Below are 9,826 nucleotides of genomic sequence, written 5' to 3' on the forward strand. Positions count from 1 at the left end.
ATGCAGGTTATACTTGAACTCTGACCAGTATAGAGGTAGGTGAGAAGATGGTTGTAATGCTCTTTGTAAAAGTTAGGGTTAATGTACATTGTATACCTTTTAAGCGCATGTAACTTCTTTATTTTTACCTGATGAGGCAGGGTAGTACTCTATAACCAGTGCAGAGGTAGGGGATAAGATAGCTGTAATGATCTGGGTTAAAGTTAGGGTTAAGGTACACGTATACTGTGTAATAATGTTTTCTGTACACGTTGTACATGTATATCATTACCTGATGAGGCAGGGTAGTACTCTATAACCAGTGCAGAGGTAGGAGAGAAGATAGCTGTTGTAATGATCTGAGATGAAGTTAGGGTTAATGTAAGAGTACATATATACTGTATAATGTCTTATGTACATGTTGTATATCATTACCTGATGAGGCAGGGTAGTACTCTATAACCAGTGCAGAGGTAGGGGAGAAGATGGTTGCGTTGTCTCTGCTGTGGTGGAACAGGTAGGAGTGGTTCCAGACTGGCTGCTCATCAGGACGGGCTGCTAGGCTCACCTGGACACAAACAATGAACGGAGAATTGTTCAGAACAACAATCAATGATTCTGGACATAGTTTGGGAGCAAAAATTAGAACTAAACTAGAAACTAGGACTAAACAAGAGTTCATAGACCTCATATGTCCATGAAATAATCCGATTATGCAAATTACTCCTGCATTTACATAATCTATGCTTGGTTATGTACACCTTTAAATTATGCCGGTCCCAATGTTGATTGTCCAATAATATACCATTGAGAAGAATTATAGCACTTTTATATCAATTATGCAAATTAGGGTCAAATTTGCATAATTGTTATCTGCTAAATTGTTCCACCAGCCACAAACTACATATAGTCAGGTATTTGAGTCCTATAATGGAAAACAATGCAAATATAGATTTCCCTCATTAATTATGCAAATTAAGGGCCACTTTGCATAATTTGCAATTTAGGATGTACATCTCTGTCAAAGCTACCTACATACCAAATATCATCTAAATTTGTCGTTCCCTTGTTCAGTTATCCTCCTAAGAAGATTTTGAAAAAAAAAACGCCCCCGCCAGTTCCAGGGCAACCTGCTAGGGGACCCAAAATTACACCACCCATTCCTTACGTCATTAGCTATCTGCCACCAAAAAATCAAGACCATAGCACATCCAGTTCAAAATATACAGAAAAGAATTTTAGCTGCAGTACCAAGGTCATATACCAGGGGGCCCAAAATTGACCTTAACCTTTGTCTTTCCAACACCTACCCACATACCGAATATCGTCGTAATCCATCCAGAGGTTCTTGAGTTATGCTGACCACAAATATCCGGAAACACAAACAAACACACACACAGACAGACAGACACACAGACACACCCAAAACTATATCTCCATTTTTCATGGAGATAACTAGAAACAGGAAATAGGTTACCCCATGGATAAAGATGCACACTCTTGAATCCATGCATCCATCCATCCAGACAGACAGACAGATAGATATACAGACAGACAGACAGACAGACAGAAATAGGTTATCCAGCAGATAAAGGTGAACTCGCCTGACATAACAGGAATGCAGAGAGACCATACCTGTGGATATCCACCCTTCTGGTTCTGGGGGACGATGAAGGAAGACGGGTGTGGGGAGGGGAAGGTCACGGTCATCAAGGTCACGTTCGCGGACCGAGGGGAGGTCATCAGGACATCCTCTCTGTGGGACATGTGATTTACAACATGATTAGCAATTTCATTGGAATAGAGGGGGCAAATGCATTTCATCCTTACCATGCTATCTTTGTAAACCAACAAGATTTTAATGCACTATGGCATCAGAGAAATGTCTCTCCCCTATCATAGAAAAACAGCTGTACAAAAAGGCTGAGACAGTTATGACTGAACTTAATAAAAGACCTTTAAGAAAAAAAGCTCTTACTTGTAGTTATGGTAGTCAGGAACTATACGTGCCACTGCAACAAGAGGACCGACAGGATTTTCCACAGGTCGCTCCATGGCACGAAGGAACACCTGGGAGCAGGAGAAAAGCACTGGATTAAAAAACAATCTTTTTGCAAAATTACAATCTTTACCATAAAAGAAAATACTTGTTTAAACTTTCGGTCAGCGATATGACTGTAGGTTAAAGTATTTGAGGTCTTAAAAAAAGTAAGCAGGAAGTACTGAGGTATTTCAGCACTAAGGACAGGACCCTTGCATCATGATACTGTAAAGGCAGAAACTTTCTTGGTGGTTTTATGTTCACTGTTTTCACGAAATCAAAACTACAGCAAGTACTCGATTTTCCTGCTATGCCAATTCAAGCTAAAAAAAACAACCTTCTGACGTTCTGCCAAAGGTACTTCAGCACTAAGGACAGCACCCTTGTGTCATACTGATGTATTCTATATTGCAGTAGGAGTATCATACAAGACAAATTAACTACTAAGCCTAGATCAGTGTTGAAATTTTTTTCCATCCCCTGGATTTTGATTGGAAATCCTGTCAAAGGTGCGGTGATCCTAGGGGAGTCCAGGGGAACATTTTGAAATCTACACCCCCTCAAATGCAATTTCATCTATTTTAAGGGGCAAATTTTGGAAGGACGAATGCTGGCTAGAACCCTGGCCTAGATAAATAATAAAACAAAATGCAGTACTTACTTCCAGTCCACAGTACATGAAGGTGGGGTGTCTGGGAAGCACACTGTGTTTCCTGATGACAGTGGCGTACAGTCGGACACCATCCTTGGAGGCCTTGCTATGCTGTATATTTCAAAGTATAACAAATATCTTTGTTATCTAATTACAAAATAACACATTGTTTGCATAGAATTGCTACCTACTTTTTGGGTAAATGAGATATAAGTTGGAAGGGTTTAGGATCCGAGGTTTGTTACTGGCTTCAAGTTTGGAATTAGAGTTCCACGAACCCATACCTTCGCCAAATAAACGAGGCTTATCATTAAGAATGTTGTTCACAAATGCACTTACGTACAAAGCTCCCTGGGGACCAGTATGAAAATGTCAGGTATACCCCTTTCGAACTTGACCTTCCTTTTTACAACGGCTACACACCTAACAAATATCATCAAAATCTATCCACATTTTTTAGTTATATGCTGTTGACCTACATATAGACCCAAAAAGTCCTAGCTAAACCATTTCCATAACCTTCTGCAATTCTGGCAAAGGCAATTAAGTGGTTGATACAAGCATAAAAACTCCATTAATATTTAATGTTACACAGTAGGTAATAAGTCACAGTTTAAGCCGCAGTGTTGCTACTGACCTTGACCAGTTCTAGATGGTATTGATGGAAAGGCTTGAGATGGTGAACAGGTAACTCATACTGAACCAGCACCTGTTTACTCGGGCTGTCTGCTACTGTCAACAGCAGGGCTAGGCAAAAATACGGTTACTGAGTTAAACATTTTATACATAATTTACATAACACCAACTCTCATAATTCTTCCAGTCACCATAAGACTGAAACATAAGAATAAACTATGAATTCAAAGAGATTTCATAATGCACCCTCTGGGAATTAGATTGAGGTATGCACTTTTCTGATATCCATAACAATCTTAAGACAGTCTTGATATGCATTGCTGTATTAAGGTTTTTTTAAGCAGAACTAGAGCATCCTCCTATGTAGGGACATCCAACAGCCAAACCGCCTGTCTGGATGTACCCTGCTCTTTCAACCGTCACTCTTAGTTTCTGTGGACGTCCAACCCCCCCAAACCAGCTGTCAGCCAATCAGAGAAAGGCCTTTCAGTTTTCAAAAGGGGTCTCGCGTATATAAGGGTAAGCTTATTAATATTTATAAGCAGGGCGGCCAGGAAGTAAGAGTGACATGGTTGAAAGAGCAGGGCACACCCAGACAGGCAGTTTGGCTGTTGGATGTCCCTGCATAGGAGGATGAACTAGAGCTGACATTAGAGAATGTAGTCAGTTCTTTATAAACATAAATAAAGGAAGCAAATAAACAGATTTCCTCACTAAAGTTCAGTGATAACTTACCATCGTCCTGAGCCCCTGTCTCCGGCATGACCACATTGATGCCCTCCTCCCACCAGGGAAGATGTGTCGCCTGCATCGGTGTCCGTGTCGTACCCTGCGCAGGGCGATTCCCCTGCTCATCGCTACGAGTTTTCCTGAAAATAAATCATAACACGGTATTAACACCCCTAAATTAATGCAGTATTTTTAATGCATTATGAAATATTTTGATACTTTTTAAGATGATTATCTGTCAATCTGATAACACTGTTACAGTAATAAATGCATAAGAAGATAATGACTACATATTCTGATACTACAACCTATCTGTTACTTTGAATACAGGTGATTTCAAGATACATGTAGGTGAAATCATATATTCATATATAAATTGGCTGGATAGTTGGAGGTCTTTGCAAATATAAATTCCTGCATATTTGTCATGTTCATGACAGGATTTCTGTTGCATTAACATGATGGATATAACCTGATGAATAGATGTTAATTTCTGTAAACCTACGCTGCAACAAAAGGAAGGGGCTGGCGTCCATCCTGCAGGGCTGGCAGGTTCCTGGCCCCGTGCAGGATCACGTAGAGTTCAGTCTTCCCTGGGACTGCCACATGTGCAAACCCTGAGTCATACATCCCAGGCTGCTGCCAGTCACCCAGGGCAGAGTCTGTGGTCTGAGGATAGAAGACAGACAGCTTAAGGACAATAGAAGTAATTGGTTTAGCAAAATGCCATATGAGTTCTCCTTTTGGTTGCTGAAATTATAGCTCTTTCCATACGTTTATGAAGGTTAGACATCCAGGTGAATAATACAATTCAAATACAATTCAATCTCTACAAATGGATAAAAAAACAAAGAATTATCACTGTTCTCTAGTGTCATCAGTCATTCTCCATTGAAACTCTTTGCATGCATCTAAAAAGAATTAAGCTTAGTTTGACATAATATGACATGACATGACATGAAGTGACATGTTGTACAGATACATGTGTACAAGTATGTAAAACCTTAGACAGCAAGAATATGACATAGAAAACAGTTTACCCTCCTAGCTGGGCCATCTGTAGGCAGAGGTGACTCCACATGAAAATCCAGTCGAGAGGGAGGTTCTTCTCTCCGAGGGGGTGTGGGCTCGCGGGGAGGGGGTGTTGGTTCTCGAGGAGGTGGGGGGGAGGGGGTCGGCGTTCTCACCCTCCGCGGTTGTGGCGGGGGGCTTGGTGTTCTTGGCTGTGGCTGCCGCACGGGCGGGGTCGGCTGTCGTGGCGGCTGCGGAGCTTTATCTCTGTTGTCGTGGAAGGACACGTGATACTTGATACGTCCGCAGTGCATGGATATGGACTCCGTGCTTAGTGTCCGCAACAGCGTCATGATGCTACTGTAGTTGTACAGGTCCTCGTTGTGTTTTGCCTTGAGGTTGATCCGCGGAGCGTTGGTGCGGGGATAGATAGCGAATTTTGCCTCCCCGACCTTATGACCCGCGGCGCTGCTGTCTGCAGGAAGACTGAAGGCCTCCAGGAGTAGGAAGACGTCATGCTGTTCATCGTTCTTACAGAAACCTGTGAAGAAAGATAATGGAATCCAATGTTACACTAAATATTTATAATCATCATTAAAACTGATTCTCTGAGAATCGAAATAACTTTCAATAGATACTGGTAATGTACTTGCAGTTAGCTATGTGAGTGAGTGAGTGAGTAAGTGAGTGAGTGAGTGAGTGAGTGAGTGAGTGAGTGAGTGAGTGAGTGAGTGAGTGAGTGAGTGAATGAGAGTGAATGTTGCCACATCAGATCTAAGACTTGTCATTGTTTATTATGACCCAACAAATTCCATATCATGGCCTCCTGAACAAAGGTATATGCCACTCAGCTTTCGATTGTGATAAAGTAATGAAAACTTGATATAACAGATCATGTCGGTTGGAGATGATACAAAACATTTTACACTTGCAGCAGCATAATACTCGAAGTTGATAATATTGATTGGGTCCATTTAAGTGCTATAGGATCACACTGACATCAAAGCATTATTTCAGCTTTTAAGTATCAACTCATGGGCTTTGCTTTGAAGTCGATCCATCTACATGTAGATCAACAAGTAATACCAGGTCCTTAGATTGATCGATTGACCTGTTCAACATAATTACTGATTTACAGAACAACATGTTTTGAAACTGTTGCTATGTGACACAGCTATGTGCTTTCCCTATATCCTAGCAACGTGTACACTCAACGGGAGGTTTAAAGTGAGTTGCTAGGATACAACACTCATTGTAACTGTGGGTCAGTACTGAAGACATCTATACAAATGTAAAGTTGCTACTACAAAATGAAGCTTTTCTAAAATACAAAGCAGTAAATAATGTCATAAAATACAATTAAGAACCAAAAGGCAATATTGTACATATATTGTATAATATCAATGAAAGGAAGACAAAATTGATAGAAATAAGAGGGCAAAAACGTTCACAAATAATTGACTAGGAATTGATTGATTGACTGATTAAACCTAGTACTTAATGTTATATGAACAACTACTGCATGCCAAAACTACATGTAACAGAAGAATTCCTGTCAGTGAGCATGCCATATCATTGTCAACCATAACTGTTCATGAAACAATATCATACCAAGTCTCTCACAAATGCAAAATTGTATTCCACCATTGATATTGTATCAGATGAAAGTTAAGTGCCTTAAAGTTGTACAAGAGGGAGGATCGAATGACTTTCAAGGATCATCAACGTAGCACAGGAAAAAAAAGCAACACACATCACTTTGCCCCCACAAAATTTTGGATATCATGAATAGAATTTAAAAAGGAAAGCATCTATCTACAATTTTTGTACAGTGCTGGGTGGAAATCTTGAATCTCATTACATTCACCTCACTGATACAGTAAGCGGTCTTAGTGTACTAGGACTCTGACTGGTGTTGTTTTTTGCATTTTGCCGCCTTAGCGGCAAAATGCTCTGAGGCCAGAATAGTCGCCGTTGTGATGTTGAGATGAACGGACCTGTTCAATCCATGCCAAACATTTCTAAACCTGTTAAAACAGGCATTTTTCCAACATGTTCGCACTGGCGCAGTGGTTAAAGTTTACGCATTCTAAACCAATGCACCCGGTTCGAATCCGGGGAGGTAGATTTTTTTTTTTTTCATTTTTACATCCATTAAAATACTAATTTTTACATCCATTTGGCCACACCAATTTATTTCTTTGGTTAACGGATTCGCCGCTTCGTTTTTTTGCCGAATAGAAATAAAAATTAAAAAAAAAAACTTAAAAGTGCCCCGCAACAGAGCTCACTCAAAAACAGGCAGTGTAGTGAAATTTGCTGCAGTTCACGCAAATTTTAACAGGTGGCGTCTAGATCTAGATTCAGGCACATATGTGAATCTCTCCATGCGCCAATATCAGGTTTAGTTACTCTGTTCTATTTATATGACATTCTAATAACTAGAAAAAAACGTTCACACACGCAAACATTGGCAAAATGCCAGCTTTTTTAAAAGCACTTGTTTGTCAATCTTCTGACTTTTTTATTCAATGTACAACTAAGGATAATTACCTCTGGGAAGAAGGAAGGTGAACTTGTGGTTCTGGAAGGTAGACAGGGCATCAATATCAGTCTGCTCCACAATGTCTGAAATAGAAACAACTTCTGTTACCCCTGTGATATACATCAATGGCTAATTAAGACAAATCATGATTAGATCCAGCATTATGTACATGTATAAATAGAGGTTGAAGACTGTGTAGCAATGACACATTTACAATATGTCTCTGTACAATCAACTTGTACAAAGAGTTTGAAAGTCATGCCATTATTTCAGATAGATAGAAGAATATCAGATGACGATATTTGAGCACACAATATGGCAGCTTGATATTGACCATGAATCATCAACTTGAAGATGGTTCACTCGTAAATTTGTTAATCTGTATTCTGTATCTGTGATCAATGTTGCATTGTTACTACATTGTTACCTGGTAGCATATCTTTGATTCATAGCAATTTACAATCAACCATTTAAATATTATGTTATGATACAGACAGAATGTCCCACCTGTTTCTTCCTCTGCCTCGTCCTTTTCCTGCCCGGGTTCAGCATCGTTGAGTCGCACGGAGATGCCATCCACACCGAACATGGGGTTTTTCACCGACAGTTTCAGGAAGTAGCGCCCATTGTGGTTAAATTGGGCATTCAGGATGTCAAAATCAAAGTTCAGGGTTCGGTCCTGGATTGATGGAACACCGGAAGCCATTTTCTATCTGTGCAAAAATAGTAAAAAATAGTAAGAAATTAATAATTCTCTATATAGTTTTATTGAATCTGTATGTAAGTTACAAGGTGATTGCTATTTATATGAAAAAAAAGGTTAGAAATATGACTGTTGCAGCAAATATGTCTTCTAAGTTCTATGCTAATTTGTACACTTCAAAGTTAATGAATTTTCTCTGACACCTAGACTTCTGTGATGACAGTCAATTGCAATAAAACTTTATGATCATCAGCCTCAATATCAAATACATGTTTGATATAGATCAAATTTGATATTTCTAAACTACAATAATATGCACGTATGATGCAAAATATTATATTCCTCAACTGTCAAATTGCTGTTTCACTCAGGTCATGTTGCACATTCAAATTATTACAGGACTGCTGAACTGAACTCTAGGAAATCACAGCTGATTGAAAGTGGAGATGAATGATCACAGTTGGTGAGGGGTTATAACCGTCATATCTTGCACTGTAAACATTCGGTTTCTTTAGCAGTATGGTTAACGTTTTACTGACAGTTTAGCGATCGTTGTTGTATAACTTTTAACACTCAATCCACATTATTTCGCGAAATCAACAACACTTACCTCGAACACTGAAGACAATATTTCTTCTTCACATCCTCCTGGTGGACGGAATAAGCTTCTGGGACTATCTAGATCGTCCTCCGATCACCTACAACATGAAAAACCAAGCTGTCCACAAAACTAGAACTCGAGTGGCACCGTTGCTTTTCAGCTGTGCTATGCTCTTGCGAGAGAACGTCGTTCAGCTCAGTCCTATCCCGCGACCGTTCTGGCTTCCAACCTCGGCTCTACGTGATCCAGAACCACCCCACGCCTTTGTCTTGGGTCGGAACAATCCTTAGATCACGGTCTTAGCAAATCAAGGCGCAAGAATCTTGGCGATCACGCACGCAAACATACCTGCACAACCATGGCACCGTGTACACAACCTCAACGTGACCTCTGACCTGTTCGGGAGGACACACCTGTTTGGTAGCAGGTGATTGGCTGGTCACAGATTCGCGCCATGAAATATGCAGACAGTAGCGAGTGATTGGATACGTACTGATTCGCACGACTACTAGTACTGTGTTGGATCTATGGAAAGTCTAAATGAACATGGAAGTGTAAGAGGGTGGGCAACACGTTGATGCCAGTTTTAGAGGTTGTTAACGTTACTGTGCTGGGAATGTCTTCTGTCAGTTTTCATATCAAAGTTTGATTTTTATTTATCTTATTATTTCATTACAAACAGGGCTGAACTGACTTAGAAATAATTTTTTTCTGTGTCTGCATAACCCCCTGAAGACTGGGATGAACCATTTAAGGCATCAACCCTTGTTTGGGCAAACCTTGAATAATTTGGTGTAAGAAATTTGCTGTACCATCAACAAATAAAGACCCATCCACCTACAAAGCTGTTTTCTTTTAAATCAATTTGAAGAAAATATTTTAGAGGATGTAGTTTTGTAAGTTGTGGAACACTTCTAATATATACAGGC

The 9,826-nt window shown here is 40.0% G+C and overlaps 1 protein-coding gene across 1 annotated transcript; it reads right to left on the reverse strand.

The window, feature by feature from the left end:
• Positions 1-414: 414 nt before the first annotated feature.
• On the reverse strand, positions 415-9,296 carry LOC118428429 (coiled-coil domain-containing protein 33-like; the record flags this gene model as incomplete). Its single annotated transcript, XM_035838488.1, is given in 11 exon segments — positions 415-547; positions 1,615-1,735; positions 1,958-2,049; positions 2,682-2,783; positions 3,310-3,419; positions 4,044-4,177; positions 4,543-4,706; positions 5,078-5,589; positions 7,602-7,676; positions 8,101-8,306; positions 8,907-9,296. Coding segments are annotated over 10 exon segments (1,642 nt in total), but the record flags the coding sequence as incomplete, so codon positions are not given.
• Positions 9,297-9,826: the final 530 nt, after the last annotated feature.

The sequence above is a fragment of the Branchiostoma floridae genome, chromosome 13, assembly GCF_000003815.2.
Source record: "Branchiostoma floridae strain S238N-H82 chromosome 13, Bfl_VNyyK, whole genome shotgun sequence".
NCBI classification, from domain to species: Eukaryota; Metazoa; Chordata; class Leptocardii; order Amphioxiformes; family Branchiostomatidae; genus Branchiostoma; species Branchiostoma floridae.